The 20523-nt window shown below is 41.8% G+C and overlaps 1 protein-coding gene across 2 annotated transcripts in view; it reads left to right on the forward strand.

The window, feature by feature from the left end:
• The window catches only part of LOC139275686 (zinc finger and BTB domain-containing protein 21-like), a 43028-nt gene extending 23852 nt beyond the window's left edge, over positions 1-19176 (forward strand). For both annotated transcript variants that reach the window (XM_070892853.1, XM_070892852.1), the window contains one exon: positions 13819-19176. In XM_070892853.1, coding sequence (XP_070748954.1) covers positions 13831-17073 — 3243 coding nt within the window. In that variant the 5' untranslated portion in view covers positions 13819-13830 and the 3' untranslated portion in view covers positions 17074-19176. The remainder of the gene's footprint in view (positions 1-13818) is intronic.
• Positions 19177-20523: the final 1347 nt, after the last annotated feature.

Consider the following 20523-nt stretch of genomic DNA (forward strand, 5'->3'; position numbering starts at 1 on the left):
TAATGTTTGAACAAATAAGTCATAATTATCCAATATCATAGTAGTGCTTTTTTTATAACATACCAGGCAATCTCGCCTGGCATTGCACATGGGTAGTCAAGACCAAGAGACACGTGATTGACAGGCAGAGGATAATTGGACCAGGCTGTGAAGATCTAGTCTGGGCCCTAAGCTCTGGAATTCCCTCTCCAAATCTCTTCACCTCTCTCTCATACTTTAAGAGGTGCATTAAAACCTACCTCACCTGCCCTAATGTCTCCTTCTTTGGCTCAATGTCAATTTTTGTCTGATTATGCAACTGTGAAGCGCCTTGGGACATTTTCTTGCATTAAAGGCATTGAATAAATGCAAGTTGTAGGTAGCACTGTTACTGGTATTTTCAATGTTAAAGGTATCGCACTGTGTGAAGCACACTAGCTGCTATTTTATAGACTATATTACCTTAAGATTGTATATTCTGGCCACTGGGTTTCCAGGATGCTTTTAGAAAAAAAATAATCCGCCATTTTTTCCTCAGTACCTGTAACTGGAATTTCCAATATCAAAAATAAGGGTTTAAACAAAAGTTCCAACAATTCGTATTTCACAATAATGGTTATATTTATCAGTTAAATCACCTTTTAATGTCTTCATTAATGCTTTAATTCAAAGGCCTCAGTTGGTAGGACTGTATTGGGAAGATGAAGTGGTCGGGGACATAATGGGAGTGAGGGGATGGGGGGGCGGTGGGGAGTATGTAATTGGGGGAGGGGATGGGAATCAATCTACTGAGGGCCACATTTTCCCTGCAATCCCCACCCCAAATACAGCTTGCAGCTTCCTTCACTGCTATACCACCCATGTCCCCCACCCAAAAGGGCAGAGGGAGAAGCAAATAGAGGAGCAAATGGGGAAAAAAGCAGTAGAGAATAGAGAATCAGCAACACAAAGACACCATAGACAGGTAAGAGAGTGACCCTATTCCCCGACTTAACGTTCACTGCCTTGGGAGATTGACAAATTTGTTTTAATCTTAATTCCAAGATTTAGACGTTTAAGGTACTAAATAGCTTGTATTTGGTTTAACAATACTTAATATTTTTATAACAGGTTTCTTTTCACTCAGTGCACCAGTTTGCAATAATTAAATGTAGGAGTATCTAATGATTTTACGAGACAATAATTACATTGAATTGTCCTGACTGTCATCAGAACTTTGAAATTAAATTGTTGCTTTGGGCTCAATACCATTATGTTAATACTATACAGTCAAAGATAATTTTTTTTAACCTTAATACTTAAGTGCACAGATTGCAGTAGAGGTGGTGTGATTTAGGAGAACAGATAATAAAGATGGTTATGACTCTAGTGTTATTTGGAAAGTGAGTGCAGTGTCATAGCTGGAACTTTTGTGTCATGAATCCTGATGCTGCTGTTGTGCATGTTGTGCTGGATACTAACCTATTTTTAAAGAAGAAAGAAACCATTTGAATTTCTATAGTGCCTTTCAAGACCTCGGGATGTCCCAAAGCGTTTACAGCCTATGAAGGGCTTTATTTTGAAGTGTAGTCACTTTTATCAGAATGGAAGCAACTAATTTGTGCACAGCAAGGTTCCACAAACAGCAATGAAATAAATGATCAGTTAATATGTTTTAGATGTTGCTGGTGGGATAACTATTGGGCAGGGCACCTAGAGAACCTAGTGCCTTGGAATCTTTTACGTCCACCTGAGAGGGAAGACAGGGCCTCAGTTTAAAGTCTCATCTGAAATACAATGAAGCAGTCCCTCAGTACTGCACTAAAATGTAAGCCTAGATTGTGGGCTCAGGTCTCTGGAGTGGGACTTGGGCCCACGTCCTTCTGACTGGCAGATGAGCCAAGGCTGACACCTTAGACTTGGAAACGGTAGGACTGTTTTCATTGAAGCAGAAGGGTTAAGGAGATATTTTAGAAAGTAAATTATTTCTATTATTGGGCATGACTTTAGAATTAATACTAAAAACATAAATGGGGAGATTAGAGGAAATATTTTCACATAAGGAATGCAAAATCACAAGTGGCTTATGAAGCTAAGTCAATCAGGGAATTGTAATAGGGAATTAGATAAACATTTAGAGAGAAAATGTTTTAAAGGATACTAAGAGAGTGCACAAAAACTGCATTTGTGAATAGCTCGAATTCTGCTGAAATTTCTGATTCTGTGAGTATGCAACGACCTAGATTTGTGACCTTTGGCTATATATTGTAAATGTGACTCTCCCCTTCAAAAACGGAGACCGAGATAAACCAAGGAATTATAGGCCAGTTAGTCTTTCTTCAGTTATTGGCAAACTACTAGAGGCTATAATTCAGAGTGAAATTATTGCGTGTTTGGAAAAACATGAGTCAATCGAGACCAGTCAGAATGGATTCTAAAAGGCATGTCATACTTGTTCAACCTCAAAGAGCTCCTTGAAGAAATAACAGAGGGTGGTTAAAAAAAATGTGGATGTGGTTTACATGGATTTTCAAAAAGCATTTGATAAGGTACCACTTGGAATTAAGGTAAATGTGGTCACATGGATAGAGGAATATTGGGTAGGAGTAGAAGCTCAAGTGGAGCATAAAGGCCAATATGGACTGGTTGGGCCGAATGGCCTGTTTCTTTGAATGCAAAAGGAGATTTATTGGACAGATTTGGTGATTGTTGTTGGAACTGCTTTTATTTACTACATATGTAAATGATCTGGACTTCAGAATTGAAGGAACAAGATCAAAATTTGCTGATATGAAATTTGGGGTATGGCAAATTGTAACACAGACTGGTAGACTAGCAGGATGGGCAGATAGCAGATGCAGTTAAGTGTCATTAATAAGTATACCTGTAGTGAATAGTTTAGGACTCAGCACAGATCCTTGTGGGACACTACTAGTCATTTCCTTCCAATTCGAAGGACCCTGATTTGCAGATATACACAGGTCATTAAAGTTAATGCATAGTAGATAAAGTCATAAAAATGGTAAATTGAATCCTTGATTTTGTACCTAGAATTATAAGAGTACAAAAGGCAGGAGATAATATTGAACTTGTACAAGCCTTCAGTTAGGCAGCAGTTGGATTATTAAGTTTAAAACAAAATTAAAGACATACATATTTCATAGTAACACTTACCCATTGAATTGTCTTTTGTGTATTTTAATACTTTCATTAAAGCTTTTACTTCAAGTCTGCAGCATCTCTCAAAAGTCTGGGCTTTGACCTAATATTTTTGTTCTGAGTCTTGACTCCATTTGTCGAATGCAGATCCTACTGTCTGATCCTGCAGTACGCACAATTTCCCAGGGTGCATTGTAGCATTTATTCACTCCAACTACTCGAATATTTTTCTTCAGCTTCCAACAGACTGTTTGGTTGTTTTCAAAGTTATTTGAAGCTAACAAAAGTTCTTTTTTTTTTTAAAGAGACTGGAGAGAGAAATATTTTTAAAAAGTGACCCATTTCAAACATGACAAACTACTGATTGCAGATCTGTTGAAGCTTTTGATGTTTGAATTATAAACATTTTATTTTTCTGTGTTGTAGTATATAATAGTTTTTTAGTTTGTGTATTTTTTAAAATGTTTTAAATGCATACTGGATAATGAGTTTGAGCAGGTTTTCAACTAAATTTTGAATACATTATTCAATTTTTAGTTCAGAAAATGTGTCTATCCTCATCCTAATTTAAGTTCTTTTTCTTTCTCTTTCCCCCCCCCCGCCCCCCAAAAGACCATAAGAACATAAGAATTAGGAACAGGAGCAGGCCATCTAGCCCCTCGAGCCTGCTCCACCATTCAACAAGATCATGGCTGATCTGGCCGTGGACTCAGCTCCACTTACCCGCCCGCTCCCCGTAACCCTTAATTCCCTTATTGGTTAAAAATCTATCTATCTGTGACTTGAATACATTCAATGAGCTCGCCTCAACTGCTTCCTTGGGCAGAGAATTCCACAGATTCACAACCCTCTGGGAGAAGAAATTCCTTCTCAACTCGGTTTTAAATTGGCTCCCCCGTATTTTGAGGCTGTGCCCCCTAGTTCTAGTCTCCCCGACCAGTGGAAACAACCTCTCTGCCTCTATCTTGTCTATCCATTTCATTATTTTAAATGTTTCTATAAGATCACCCCTCATCCTTCCGAACTCCAACGATTAAAGACCCATTCTACTCAATCTATCATCATAAGGTAACCCCCTCATCTCCGGAATCAGCCTAGTGAATCGTCTCTGTACCCCCTCCAAAGCTAGTATATCCTTCCTTAAGTAAGGTGACCAAAACTGCACGCAGTACTCCAGGTGCGGCCTCAACAATACCCTATATAGTTGCAGCAGGACCTCCCTGCTTTTGTACTCCATCCCTCTCGCAATGAAGGCCAACATTCCATTCACCTTTCTGATTACCTGCTGCACCTGCAAACTAACTTTTTATTACATCAAATGAGTTGAATTTTGATGTCTTCTCAGGGAACAGGAGGTCTGATTACCATCACATGGGATTGTTCGATAGTTTGAAAACGTAAGCATTTTAATTAGTAACAAATGTGAACAGAAGACACCATCACAATTCAATGTTTTCAGAGATCTCTTAGCATTGCAAAGCAGTGCTACCAGACATGGGAGTGTCCTCTTCCCTCCCTCCCTAGGCTGTGAGGCTCATGCCTTCCCCTCCCTTCGCTGCTTGCAGATTCTAGGAATGCACCACTGAGCCAAATCCCATTTCCAACCTCCAGTTCTGCCAAACCTCAGGGTTCACCTGCCACAGTGCTGCCAAGCCTGAGGACCATTCTCCCAATGCAACCAAAATACAGGATCACTTCAAATACTATTAAAGAACAGGACTGCTCTCCAGTGCAGCTAAACCCGACCCCTTCACTGTACAGCTACCATCAGTACCTACTTTCAAATGACATATCAGGCATCTCGTTGTGTATCCTCAGCTTTAAAATAGTATATTTTATAAGGAATAAAAAATAAGTATATATAGAAAATTAATGTTTCTCACTCATTTTCAGGTTTTATATAATACTGGAGCAAGGCACAGATTTTGATCCCAGAGCAACTATAAAATCTCAAAGTACTATATAATAAAAATGGAATTTGACTTATTCAATCACCTTAAATCAATAGCTCTGATGTTCTACCCCACCGTGCGTAATACCCCTGTTGTTACAAAACAGTATATCCCGCAACTCGCCGTGAGCATTGCCAGTGGAGGTCTGTTGGAATACAATAAATGTCTGCACAATTTCTGTGAAACTTTACCTGTAACTGTCTCTCTTTTTTTCTGTCACACTCTTCTGTCGCGGCCACTTCTGTCACACCTGGCTGCTATGCTAAGATATGGTACTTTCAGTGCTATTTTACTCCTCCCTGACGTGTAATGTTCACGGGCTTGTTCTTTCCAGTCGTAGCCAATCAGGGGTAAGCATGAGGGAGGACTAAATGGTTCATTCAACATTGGTCCTCCCAGCTCCATTGTGGGTCAGAAGCCTAACTACAGCAGCAGCTCTCTCTAGGTCTGTATTCCTAGCCTCCCTTGTTTTATTTTTATTTAATGCTGTTACCTTTTTTCAGTGCGCATTTGGCTACATAGCTTTTTGCATCCCCTCCCCTCCCCCCTTTAAAAGCCTATTTGCCTGCTGCCTGTTCTCCTCGGCTGAGCCGACTGCCAGTAGTCCCCACCATTGAGCCACCTGACGCCTCTTCACCCAGCCAGCCCAGATTTCCCACTCGTCCACTGCTGCTGCTGCCATTAAAATGCTAAAACACACTTGCATTTGTGGCCACTGCCACCTGCTAACTCTAACTTCCTGTGAACAGTGTCACAGGAAACCCATTAGTATGTATGTGTGATATTGTATGAAAGGAGAGAAATTCAGATTTGTAATACTGTCCATATTTGCTATGTTCTACATTTTTACTTGTTTGTTTATAAGAACATAAGAAATAGGAGCAGGAGTAAGCCATTTGGCCCCTTGAGCCTGCTCCGCCATTCAATAAGATCATGGCTGATCTGATCATGGACTCAGCTCCACTTCCCCGCCCGCTCCCCATAGCCCTTTATTCCCTTATCGCTCAAAAATCTGTCTATCTCCGCCTTAAATATATTCAATGACCCAGCCTCCACAGCTCTCTGGGGCAGAGAATTCTACAGATTTACAACCCTCTGAGAGAAGAAATTTCTCCTCATCTCAGGTTTAAATGGGCGGCCCCTAATTCTGAGACTATGTCCCCTAGCTTTAGTTTCCCCATGAGTGGAAATATCCTCTTTGCATCCACCTTGTCGAGCCCCCTCATTATCTTATAAGTTTCAATAAGATCACCTCTCATTCTTCTGAACTCCAATGAGTAGAGGCCCAACCTACTCAACCTTTCCTCATAAGTCAACCCCCTCATCTCCGGAATCAACCTAGTGAACCTTCTCTGAACTGCCTCCAAAGCAAGTATATCCTTCCTTAAATACAGATAGTAGTATTAACCGTCAAGCACTCTTAATTTCCTCCCTAAACTTCTCAGTCTCTCTACCTCTCTCATCCATAAGGTGCTCCTTAAAACCTATTTATTTTCTACCCTAATATCTCCTTTATGGCTCGGTGTCAAATTTTGTTTGATAATGCTCCCGTGAAGTGCCTTAGGAAGTTTTACTATGTTAAAGACACTATATAAATGCAAATTGTTTTATGCATTTGACTTCTTTGTGCATTTGCTAATTTGTTTACTTATCATCAGCACCACCCAAAAACACATCCTGAGACAGACAGGAACTGATTTAAATGGAAGTGCTAGCTTCCTTCCTGAGGGCCAGAGGATCGGAGTCATTGTGAAAGTTTAAGCATGCCTTTGTCGCTTGGTCACTATCTTATATTGATGGCCTCTAGTTATGCTCTTCCCCACAAGTAGAAACATTCTCTATCCACTCTATCAAAATATTTCATAATTTTAAAGGCCTCTATTAGGTCACCTCTCAGCCTTTTTTCAAGAGAAAAGAGACCCAGCCTGTTCATCCTTTCCCGATATGTATACCCTCGCATTTCTGTGTATACCCTCGCATTGGGGTTACAATTTATTGCCTTGTGCGCCAACAATTCGTTCGGCAACTCAGTATGAAAATTGTGAACATGCTGAATGTGCTGGTTTTTATAATGCAGTATTTTTGATGGTTTTTATTTTTTCAACTTTCCAATTTTGTCTTCTCCCCTCCTGCATGCTGGAGTAGAGTTCCTTACATGAGTCAGTGTTACTGGGGTAGTGTTCTTGGGAGGAAAGGGTTGTTGTAGGAGGAGAGATTGAGTAGACTGGGCCTATATTCTCTGGAGTTCAGAAGAATGAGGGGTGATCTCATTGAAACGTGTAACATTCTTGGAGGGCTTGACAGGATAGATGCTGAGGGGCTGTTTTCCCTGGCTAGAGAGTTTAGAACTAGAGGTCATGGTCTCAGGATAAGGAGTCAGCCATTTAGGACTGAGATGAGGAGAAACTTCTTCACTCAGAGAGTGGTGAAACTTTGGAATTCTCTACCCCAGAGGGCTGTGAATGCTCAGTCGTTGAGTATATTCAAGACCGAGATCGATGGACTTTTGGACACTAAGGGAATCAAGGGATTATGGGGATAGGGCAGGAAAGTGGAGTTGAGGTAGAAGATCAGCCATAATATTGAATGGCAAAGCAGGCCCGAGGGTCCGAATGGACTCCCGCTGCTCCTATTTCTTATGTTCTTGTGTTTCTTGCATGAGCTACAGGAGCATAATAGATGAAAATTGATAGAAAGGGAAAGAAGGAGAAAGAGCCATGTGCTCTTTACCCATCTATAGTCCAGGGATGATCATCAAAACAAAGTTTGTAAGTTGATGAAGCATGTTTTTAAAAAAATCAATTCTGAAAAAGAAAAAGTACAAACAGGTTTTTAAAAGAACTGAAAATAATGAAACTGAAACAGAAGAAACAGTAATATTGAAACTGAAATGTTTAAAAAAGCAAGAAGGAACTAAAATAGCCACCGAAAAAATAGCTGTCAAAGCACTGAATTATGCAGTTGTTCCTAATTTTATTTTGAGATCAATATTACATTTAGTAAGTTGGAAACTATTTCTAATTTTTGTTTCTGCATGATGCCTATTGGAGGTTATATTGAAAGTAATGGACACCATGGAACCATCACAAGACAATCATGTAATCAAGGTAGATTATCACGAGAAACAATTTGATGGTGTAATTCTATCCTGTTGTATTATAATCCAAGTTTTCTAAACTATAATCTTGCTTTAAAGCCTTGGAACATCATGCTTTGTTCATGTCAGCTGTAGATCAGTGTGTTGCACCCTCGCCTCTGAGTCAGAAGGTTGTGGGTTCAAGTCCCACTCCAGAGACTTGAGCACAAAAATCTAGGCTGACACTCAAGTGCAGTACTGAGGGAGTGCTGCACTGTCGGAGGTGCCGTCTTTTGGATGAGATGTTAAACGAGGCCCCGTCTGCTCTTTCAGGTAGACATAAAAGATCCCACGGCACTATTTCAAAGAAGAGCAGGGGAGTTATACCTGGTGTTCTGGCCAATATTTATCCCTCAATCAACATAACAAAACAGATTATCTGGTCATTATATTGCTGTTTGTGGGAGCTTGCGCAGATACATGATCTCATCTCTCTCATCTGGAGGGAGGAGAGCATGCCGGGAGATCTCAGAGATGCAGTGATTGTGACCATTTTTTAAAAGGGGGACAAGTCCGACTGCGGTAACTACAGGGGATTCTCCCTGCTTTCAGCCACTGGGAAAGTTGTCCTCAATCGTCTTCTCCCTGTGGCCGAGGAGCTCCTCCCGGAGTCACATTGCGGATTTCGTCCCCTACGGGGCACAACGGACATGATCTTTGCAGCGCGACAGCTGCAGGAAAAATGCAGGGAGCAGCACCAGCCCTTATACATGGCCTTTTTCAACCTTACAAAGGCTTTTGACACTGTCAACCGTGAGGGTCTATGGAGCGTCCTCCTCCATTTCGGATGCCCCCAAAAGTTTGTCAACATCCTTCGCCTGCTTCACGATGACATGCAGGCCGTGATCCTTATCAACGGATCCATTACAGACCCAATCCACGTCCGGACCGGGGTCAAACAGGGCTGCATCATCGCCCCAACCCTCTTCTCAATCTTCCTCGCCACCATGCTCACTTCACAATCAACAAGCTCCCCGCTGGAGTGGAACTAAACTACAGAACCAGTGGGAAGCTGTTTAACCTACGCCACCTCCAGGCCAGGTCCAAGATCACCCCAACCTCTGTCGTTGAGCTACAGTACGCGGACGATGCCTGCGTCTGTGCACATTCAGAGGCTGAACTCCAGGATATAGTCAATGTATTTACTGAGGCATATGAAAGCATAGGCCTTACGCTTAACATCCGTAAGGCAAAGGTCCTTCACCAACCTGTCATCGCCGCACAGCACTGATCATCAAGATCCACGGCGCGGCCCTGGACAACGTGGACCATTTCCCATATCTCGGGAGCCTCTTATCAACAAAGGCAAACATTGATGCGGAGATTCAGCATCGCCCCCAGTGCGCCAGTGTAACCTTCGGCCGCCTGCAGAAAAGAGTGCTTGAAGACCTGGCCCTCAAATCTACCACCAAACTCATGGTCTATAGGGCTGTAGTAATACCCGCCCTTCTGTATGGATCTGAGGTATGGACAATGTACAGAAGGCACCTCAAGTCACTGGAGATAGATCACCAACGATGTCTCCGCAAGATCCTGCAAATCTCCTGGGAGGACAGGCGCACCAACATCAGTGTCCTCGACCAGGCTAACATCCCCAGTATTGAAGCACTGACCACACTCGATTAGCTTCGCTGGGCAGGCCACATAGTTCACATGCCAGATACGAGACTCCCTAAGCAAATGCTTTATGCGGAGCTCCTTCATGGTAAACGAGCCAAAGGAGGACAGTGGAAACGTTATAAGGACACCCTCAAAGCCTCCCTGGTAAAGTGCGACATCACCACTGACACCTGGGAGACCCTGGCCGCAGACCGCCCGAGGTGGAGAAAGTCCATCCGGGAGGGCGTTGAGCTCTTTGAGTCTCGACGCATGGAGCATGAAGAGGCCAGGCGCAGGCAGCGGAAGGAGCACACGGCAAACCAGCCCCACCGACCCCTTCCCCCGTCGAATGTCTGTCCCACTTGTAACAGGGTCTGTAGCTCTCGTAATGGACTGTTTGGCCATCAAAGAACTCACTTTGGGAGTGGAAGCAAGTCCTCCTGGATTCCGAGGGACTGCGTATGATGATGATGTTGGTGGGAGCTTGCTGTGCGCAGATTGGTTGCCACATTTCCTACAGTACAACAGTGACTACACTCCAAAAGTACTTCATTGGCTGTAAAGTGCTTTGAGACGTCCGGTAGTCGAGAAAGGCGTTATATAAATGCACGTCTTTCAAGTCTTTCTATCTAAAAGAGAATTAGCGCTGCTTTTGGTTTCTGTCACACAGAATCATAGAAATTTACAGCACGGAAGGAGGCTATTTTGGCCCATCGTGTCCGCGCCGGCCGACCAAGAGCTATCCAGCCTAATCCCACTTTCCAGCTCTTGGTCAGTAGCCCTGTAGGTTACGGCACTTTAAGTGCACAGCCAAGTATCTTTAAATGTGCTGAGGCTTTCTGCCTCTACCACCCTTTCAGGCAGTGAGTTCCAGACCCCCTTCCCCTCCTATCTCCTCTAAACCTCCCCCCAATTACTTTAAATCTATGCCCCCTGGTTGTTGACCTCTCTGCCAAGGGAAACGGGTCCTTCCTATCCACTCTATCTAGGCCCCTCATAATTTTATAAACCTCAATAAGGTCTCTCCTCAGCCTCCTGTGTTCCAAAGAAAACAGACCCAGCATCTCCACTTTTTCCTCATAGTCAAAATTCTCCAGTCCAGGCAACATTCCTGTAAATCTCCTCTGCACCCTTTCCAGTGCAATCACATCTTTCCTGTAATGTGGTGACCAGAACTGCATACACTACTGCAGCTGCGGTCTAACCAGTTTCATACAGTTCAAGCATACCCTCCTTGCTCTTGCCTTCATTAGTCGAGGCATAGAATACAAGTATTCCATATGCCTTCTTAACCACCTTATCTACCTGGCCTTCTACCTTCAGGGATCTGTGGACCTGCACTCCCAGGTCCCTTTGTTCCTCTACACTTCTCAGTGTCGTAACATTTAATGTGTATTCCCTTGCCTTGTTAGACCTCCCCAAATGCATTACCTCACACTTATCCAGATTGAATTCCATTTACCACTGCTCTGCCCACCTGACCAGTACATTGATATCTTCCTGCAGTCCGCAGCTTTCTTCTTCATTATCAACCACACGGCCTATTTTAGTGTCATCTGCAAACTTTTTAATCATAGCCCCCAACATTCAAATCCAAGTCGTCGATATATACCACAAAATGCAAGGGACCCAGCACTGAACCCTGCGGAACCCCACTGAATACAGCCTTCCAGTCACACAAACACCCAACCTTTATGATGCCAGAGAAATTTAAAGTGCGCTAGAAATTTGATGAAGTCCATGTAGACACAACCTCAAATTTGAAGGTATTTGGGAGCAGTGCCTTAAAGCACCAGTTCTATAAATGTACTTCCCACAGGGCAAACTCACCTTGGCCATTAGCACCTCACTGGACACTGGGGCAAACAAGGAATCAGTCGCAGTTAGCAAGGTCGAGAAATTTGCCACCACTAAGGAGTGCAAAGCCCTAACGGGGTCTGTCATTTGGAGATATTCCCTGCCGGTGGACTGAGTAGTGCTGCCAAGCCATTCGTATTTGACTGCCTCGTGCTGTAATGCAGAGAAGGTGGGGCAGCCTAGTATTGGAACTGCCGTCTTTCAGCTGGAACGTTAAACCGAGGTTCCCTCTGATGTCTCAGGTGGACGTAAAAGATCCACAGCACTATTTTGAAGAAGAGCAGGAGAGTTCTCACTGGTGTCCTGGCCAATATTCAGCCCTTAAGCAACATCACTACAAACAGATGATCTGATCATTATTACATTGCTGTTTGTGAGAGTTTGCTGTACGCAAATTGGATGCCGTGTTTCCTACATTATAACAGTGACTATACTTCAAAAGTATTTCACTGGCTGTAAAGTGCTTTAGAACATCCTGAGGTCGTGAAAGGCATTATATAAATGCAATGCTTTCTTTTATTATAGCACAGGGAAGCTCTGGGATTGGTCAGACTCTGAGCACTGGCACAAATGGGGCAAATAAATATAGTTATCAAAATCGGAACCTCGGGATGTTTAAGTGTAATGGAAAACTGCAACTAAACTAAGTTTGTGTTTTTTAAGACTGTAATAGTTGCCTGGAAGTGACAATAAGGCAATAAATTAATATAGGAATTTAGATGAAATCCTAAACCAAAAGGGAAAAGCAAGAAAGAGCTTTTGTAAAATATTTACGATTCTAATGTTGTGGGTAGGGGAAGGAGAATCTTCCGCTTGGATCCAGCAGCAGTCCATGCCAATGCTGTCTGTTGGTGCACTCCATACTGTTGCTGCGTAATATTGTTGACGGTGAAGAATTAGCATCACAGGTCTGTCAGCAAATCATCTTTGGCTGCTTACTGAAGAATATCTATTGCTGGTGTAAATTGATTAGTGGATAATTTACTAACTCGTAATCCATTATGGGGTTTAAATTATCCTGCAACCAAGTGACTGACCACTGCTCAAGTGGTTTATGCTTTTGACGTGAATCCCAGGACTTGGCTATGAAAAGCTAAAGAAGCAAAATTGTCGAAAGAATAAAGAATGGGACACGATTCAAGTGCTTTTTAAATCGTGAATGGAATTAGTAGAATGGATGTGGGAAGCAGAAGGGAACTAGGGTATTTGGTTTATAAGCGAAGGAAACAGTGAGTTAAAAGTAATTCAAGGAGTAACTGCTTTGCGCTTGGATGGTAATCTATAAATTAATGAGTCCATTCTACAGAATGCAGGATTGATTGGAATTAACAGTTTTTGTTTTAGCAACTGGATATCATACAGACTTAGTGCCAAGGCAAAAGGGAGACAAAAATCATGTGAGCAGCTCCTGAATGTGAATCCAAATGGTTAAACAAGCTAGTCTATATGATCCTTTCATGTTCTTGCTTTCTGTTCGAAGCTTACAGTGAGGTATTACATTTGTTAAGCCTATAATGTGGATGCTGTCCCATATGAATTGTGACAAACTATATTTGGCACACAATTTACCTAAAACTTTTATTATAATTGATCTTGTGGTCCACATAATGGTTGCAAACTACTAGCTTTTGTTCTCTGATTTATGATGCCCATCAAACCCCTTGCTCAGATTGCAGTACTGTAATCACTCCAAGATATCTATTGGTCACTGTTGATGGTGCACAAAATGAGAAAACTCCTTGGGATGTCTTGACATACTAACTCTTAGTTAACGCTGAGATAAATGTAAGTTATTTTTGGGGCAGGGGGTGCAGGCCTACATTTCTGAGTTTAAACATTTTACAGACCAAAGAAAATGTTGGCATTTTAAGAACAGTCCCAAATTTTTTTTTTGGTTTCATTTATAGTCATTCTATTACCATTTAGAGCAGGGTAATTAAACAGTGGTCCCTAAGGTGCTCACAAGCATACTTGCTGGCCTTGTTCTGGTGTCTGATATAAAATGTTGAGAACCCTCCTAGCACTCTTGGAATGTAAACTTCGACAGTGGCTGTACACCTCAATTTGAAGCTGTTACATTCTCATGGTACTTTAATACTCTTTATGCTTTCCATGGATTTCTCCAAGTTTGACATTCATTGTTCTGCTGTCTTGCAGGCGGAGCAGACCATGGAAGGATTACTTCACTACATCAATCCAGCGCACGCCATCTCTCTCCTGAGTGCACTCAACGAGGATCGTCTAAAAGGCCAGCTGTGTGACGTCGTCCTAATTGTTGGTGACCATAAATTCCGGGCTCACAAGAACGTTCTGGCTGCCAGCAGTGACTACTTCCGGGCTTTGTTTACCAAGAAGGAGAATGAGAGCCAGTCGGTCTTCCAGCTGGATCTCTGTGAAGCAACTATCTTTGAGAATATTCTGAATTACATCTATTCTTCATCCCTCTTCATAGAGAAGAAAAGCCTTGCAGCCATTCACGATCTAGGTGGCAACCTTGGTATCTCTTTTCTAACCAGCATTCCGTCACAGACGCCTCAGATTTCCTGCACCCCGAATCCGATTAAAAAGCTCAGCAAAGTTGGTGAAGATGGAAGTAGCTCCCAGCCACGAAGTGTCATTGTATGTCAGAGCCGCAATGACCTTGATAAAAGTAACCTAGATTCTGAAGCAAAGGGAGGGGATTCAAGTCACAAAAAGGGACCATCAGAGGAAGAGCCAAGACACAGTTTTAAGTCCTCGCCTTTGATGAATGCTCTACGGGCAAATTCTAATGCTGTGACCAGAGATATTGATACAACTCAATTATTGGATGATAAAGGACAACCTTTGTTAAAGGATATCCATGGGGCTTTAGGTGACACTAAGTTTCATGAAACTTTCAAATCTCTGGAAGATCGAAACAGTAGAATGAGGTTTTGGTGGGATAGGAGAAATTCCATGAGTGTAGATGGCACCTCAAGTTTTACTGGCAATGTTTCTGATACAAGGCAAAGTTTGACGGACCTCTTGGTAAATGGAAAGCCTTTGTCGAGGCCACAACTTTCACCTGCATTTTCATTTCATGGAACCACAGGACTTCCATATTCCCAACAGAAATCTGGGCACGTGCTAAGTGTTGGCAGAATGGAAGAGAGTAATTTGCTATATTACGCCAAAGTAGGACCCACCGTTCAACCTCCAAGACTGCCACCAAACACTCAGAGTGTTGTCAGCAGTGGTCCATTGGTGAAAAGTCTCCTTCGTAGGTCGTTATCCATGGATAGTCAAGTCCCATGCTACTCTTCTTCCCTTGATCTAAAAATGAAGTACGGATCACAGATATGTAAACGTGAACCACTGGAGTTGACTTATGATGCATCATCTCAAAAGTCATCAAACGTTGATGACTCAATTCAACAGCGACTTCTAAAGGATAAGCCACAGGTTGATCAGCCTTGTCGACCAAGACAACTTAATGTATCTCGGTCTGCTGAAGCTGAGGCCATCTCACTACCAACAGCTGTTAAAATAAAAACCGAACCCTGCAGCCCTGTCTCAGATACTTCTGATATAATTAGGGTTACTGTGGGAGAAACTTCTCCATCTACCAGTAAGGAGTTCTCAGTGAAAAATGTAGAGAGGAACAGAAGAACATCAATGCTGCCAGTGAAGAGGAGGTACCAGGCTGAAAATGCAAAGTTTTCCTTTGAGAAGTCAGAAGCCTTCCAGCAATCTCCCAATATAACACCAAGTTTTGAGGAAAGTTCAAGCCCTACTGCAGATGATACTAATCTTGATCTGTCGAAGACTGAGGAGAACAAGGACGAATATTCTGAGTCTGAATCAGCAATAACTGGCAAGCAGTTTAAATGCAGGACCTGCTTCAAGATATTCCGATCTACAGCAGGTCTTTTCCGGCATGTCGACATGTACCATAACCCAGATAAGCCCTATGCCTGTGATATCTGCCACAAGAGATTTCTTACCAATTTCAAAGTTTGGACACACTGCCAGACACAACATGGAGTGGTTATCAACCCATCAGCGGCTACTAGCACCAGTCCAGTTTCAGAAGAAAAATTTCAAAAGAAACTGAGCGATATGATGCGTGAAAGGGAGATCAAGAAGGCCCTTTTTCACAAGTTACGGCGCAAGCAGGTTACCCATAGTTACCCAGGGCTGCGGTCTGAACAAGGATTCAAAAAGAATTTGAAATCTGCAACCAAAGGAGTTTACATATGTACAACATGTGGAAAGCTGTTCCGCTTCCTTTCACGTTACAGGCAACACATGAAGACCCACCCAGGTGAAAAGCCCTTTGTTTGCAAGCTCTATAACAAGGCTTTCAAATCGAAAGAACAAGGTGTTACTGAACCTGTGTGTGAAGATAGTGTTGAACATCAGTGCGAACATTGTAATACCAAGATGTCTTCATTGGCAGAGAAGTCAAAGCATGAGAGGATCTGTAGGAATGTTACTGTGTGCTGCTACTGCAGCCTTAGGTTCTGTTCCAGAGAACTAAAACAAGAGCACGAAAGTCAGTGTGAATACAAGAAGCTAACCTGTCTAGAATGTAAACGCACATTTAAGTCCTCTTTCAGCATATGGCGTCATCAGATCGAAGTCCACAATGAAAACACAATGGCCCCAGTGGAACAATCCTGCTTGGATCCAATATGTCACAATGGTGTCTTGACCAAAGAGGTTCAAACTGAAGTAGTAGAGGACTCTATAGGCAGTCCGAGTACTTCAAAGGAAGATGAAGCATGCAGTGATTCTTCAGAACCAATGTACGTTGACTCTGAAGATTCCTCTTGCTTTCCTGAAGATCTGAGCGTCTCTAGTCGCAGAAATACAAGCACTAAAGATAATCATCTACCTGATGCAGTCTCCACAAATCCCATCCATCTGGAAGACGTGGCATCTGAATCCAACAGCTGCGGCGGGGAACCGGAGGACCTAACGTACAAAGGAGAACGTGGTCTTTGGCCATGTGAAAAATGTGGAAAGATCTTCACCATACACAAGCAGCTGGAGCGTCACCAGGAATTACTGTGCGCTGTTAAGCCATTCATTTGCCACGTTTGCCATAAAGCTTTCCGTACCAACTTCCGCCTCTGGAGCCACTTTCAGTCCCATATCTCTCAATCCGCAGACCATCTTGAATTCTCTAAACTTGCGAGGAGCCTTTCCTCTCGTCCTCCTCCCCCTCCACCACCACTCCCACCGCCATCCCAGGTGCAGTCTCCTGAGCCTGAACAGCCTTCAAATCATTCGGACCGGTCGACAAGCCCACAGGCAGCAGATACACTTTTTTCCCATGCCCCTCCTCTTGCAGCTGCCACCTTTGAAAGGCCATTCATGTGCAAATTTTGCCGTAGGACTTTCAAGACTGCTTTCAGTCTGTGGAGCCATGAACAGACTCACAACTGAAATAAGATTTAAGTCTTCTGTGATTTATTTGGAATTCCACTAGATTTATCTATAAAGATAACTTGGAAACACATGCGCCAAGGTCGTGGACTGAATATAAGGCAATATAATGTACAATCCATTCTCGGAAGGTTTAGAAAAATAAAGAGTTGGATAAGAAAGATGAAAGGTAATATATGGAATTGGTATTACTGATGGAACAAAGTAAAATCTCTAGAATTTTAAAAAATCATCATACTTGTTACTTGGGTGCTACATGGAAAGCATATTTTTTATATGATGGGAGTTTGCCAGTGTTACACAATCATTGTTTTAAGTGCGAATGGATTAATACTGCTGAACCAGTTCATGCATTGAGATGGATCCTTTATCGTGTGTTTTTAACATTCAGTAATATATCTGGGGCTTCAGTAATATCATCAAAGCAATGTATTCTGTTGGCACAAACTCAATTAACATTCACTGGCTCAGCCATTTTGGCAAACGGACTATTGGGCAGACTGACTAGGAAAAGAAGAATGTGGCCATTTTTTTTCAGCACAGTAAAGGTGTGATTCTGAACGCAGTCTCTGCACTGGTTAAGGCCTACGGTATATCTTGTAGCTCAATGATCTATCAACATGGGCTTAACGGTTTAAGAGGCTCATGGAATTATTGGGATCTGCTGCAAGTGATGAGCCTCAGCCAGTCAGCAGATTGGCGAAGAAACCGGAGCTTGATTGTTAATCACACTTCCCCAGTTAGCATCATGGATGGGAATCTACTGCAAACAGAGGCATATTAACCAAGGTGGCTCGCAGCCTACAACCAGAGAGGGCTAGAGATTATCCTCTTCCACATGTTAACGCTTGTGCTCTTAGTCATCCAATGATTTTTATACAGTACCTGTTAAAGAAAAAGTACTTCCATTGTGGTGTTGGATACACACAGTGACATTCTAGAAATCCTGTACCGTGACCAGGACCAAAGGTAACAGACAACTAATGGGAGTTCTAAATGGTGTGAGCTAAAACTAAAGAGAGAAAAAACAAAATGCTATCTCCAAGAACTATCTTAGTCATCCTTCAGCATTGGGGTATGTCGAAAGATGGTGACATGAGCTACGCTGGAGGACGGTAGAATGGGCACAGTATAGCACAACCACTCTCGCACATCAAGTTCCCCTTCATGTGACAAGCAATGTTAGAATGCCTCCTGTTTGGGTTTCTTTGTTTAATAATTGATTGAGGATTTTTTTTAAACTAAATTACAGTGCATTGAAATTTAATGAAAGAGTGATTTGCTAGTAATGATAACAAATGAGGTCAGGAAAGAGGATATATCCTTCAGAATCATGAGCCAAACATTACTGTTTAGGCCAATTTGTAGTAAATAAAGTATTTTGTATTATAAATTGAGGTATCTGAATTGTAGTGGCACAGAAAATGGAGCATTACACTAACTTTGTTTCTGTAGACTGTACTCAGGAAGGGGTGGGCATCTTTGTGGCCTTTGTATTTCTGCCAGCTTCTAAGAATTTAGACTTCCTTGGAATCTGCCAATGGCTCAAACGTATCACCTAACACTCTCTACCCCAGCTCTAAGAGTATGCTACATGTAATTAACTGGTTTATAAATGGAACTCATACAAAGGCATCTGATCAGCCTGTGTTTGACATTCAAATATGGATCATATAGCAGGATTCCGCTGTAGGGATAATAAGAACATAAGTAGTAGGAGCAGAGTAGGCCATTTAGCCCCTCAAGCCTGCTCCACCATTTAATAAGATCATGGCTGATCTGATCTTGGGCTCAGTTCCATTTCCCTGCTATTATACTGGTATGTCCAGATATGTAAAATTATAACAATTGTTTGTTTTTTCCCCCCAATCTGCACCCAGTTTGTGATTGGCATAAAAATGCTTCAGAAGACCAGAATGACTCTTTCTCACCCCTCCCAAATTGTGGATAATAAAACTTCCAGCAACGCTGACAGGTCTAATAGAACTGTAATATCACGATTATCAGTGCATCATTCTTTTTAATCCTATTGTTACAAAAGGAGTTCAAGTAGTTTAACTTGTTATTATAACTAAACATTTCCTTTGTTATTTTAAAAGACAATATGCAGTTTGCTGTGTTGGAGTTTCTCAACTTAATTCTTGATTTCATGACTTTAGTACTCTAAACATAGAATTTTTTTTTACAGCAGAACAGTAATTAGCGTTAAAAATCCTTGTTTACAGTTGGACTTGTCATTTATATCAGTAAAACTTATGAAGCAAAGATCTATATATTATTCCTTATCATATCCCTTGTTAACAGTATACATTGAAGTATAGAAGAATAAAGTTGAGAGCTCTATAGCCACATAGTGCCTTTTTTAATTTATAAAGTCCTTTCCACAGTTAATACTATTGTTCAAATCCTTATATTAAAAATGTAATTTTATAAGATTCAGCTGATGAAAATATTTGAACCGATCTGCTAAACGAAACTAAGACTGGCTGAGATCCTTAACTAACTATGGACAATGGGGTTTTAATGATTAACTGGTTTACTGTTTTTTTTAGCTAACCTTCAGCACTAGCTTCCCTTTTTGATTGGTTAATCTTCCACTACTTCATGATTTGGCCTGAATCCAGCAAGACAGCACTGGTATGCTGAGGAGTAAGGACAGACTGTATTTCAAAGTAAATATATTTTTGCCCTTGCTGCCAACAGAGATGGTTACAATCATTGAACAATGTAATGTTTGTTTTCAAAGCAGCAGAGAAGATCCATACAGCAGTACAAAGGTTTTATATTGGCAAGTCACAGGTAATCCCTTGAATCACTCATCAGAGGAGGAGAGGGGAAGGAGGTAACATGATCTTGATGTACTTTGAAGGAAAACGTGTTCAATACAAGTGCTATGGCTGAAGTTGATCACTATTTTTGGTTGCACTGTAGTGTAGATTTCAATTGCACTTTTTAAATGATTTAACATTACCAAATTTTGCCCATAGTGACCAGGGTAGCTTTATTTCTGTTTCATTTATTATACATTCAATTCAAGGCTGTCCTTGCTCTTGCTGTTGTTTGAGTCTGTTGTGTGTGCACAGGAAAGTGGAAAACCAGATATGAACTCCTGGAGCAGGTTAGCTTACTAAAGATAAAAAGAAAGAAAGCCAGAAACACTGGAATTCTAAAATAAGAACAGAATGTTATGGAATTAAACAGCAATACAGTCAGCATTTGGAAGGAAAAGATTAATTAGTGTTTCAGTGAGAACTTTCAGTAAAACATCTCCCAAAATGTTAACCTTTCCGATGCTGACTAACCTGCTCCGTTTTCCATATTTGGTTTACTTTATATCAGTAAAGTTTGTAAAATCCATTAGCCAGATGATTTTGCAGCCTGTAATGGACAAGGTGTATGGTAATTAGTAACATGGGATAAGTCCTTTCTTCCATTACACCTTAATGTAAA

This window comes from Pristiophorus japonicus, chromosome 11 (assembly GCF_044704955.1).
Source record: "Pristiophorus japonicus isolate sPriJap1 chromosome 11, sPriJap1.hap1, whole genome shotgun sequence".
Taxonomy (NCBI): domain Eukaryota; kingdom Metazoa; phylum Chordata; class Chondrichthyes; family Pristiophoridae; genus Pristiophorus; species Pristiophorus japonicus.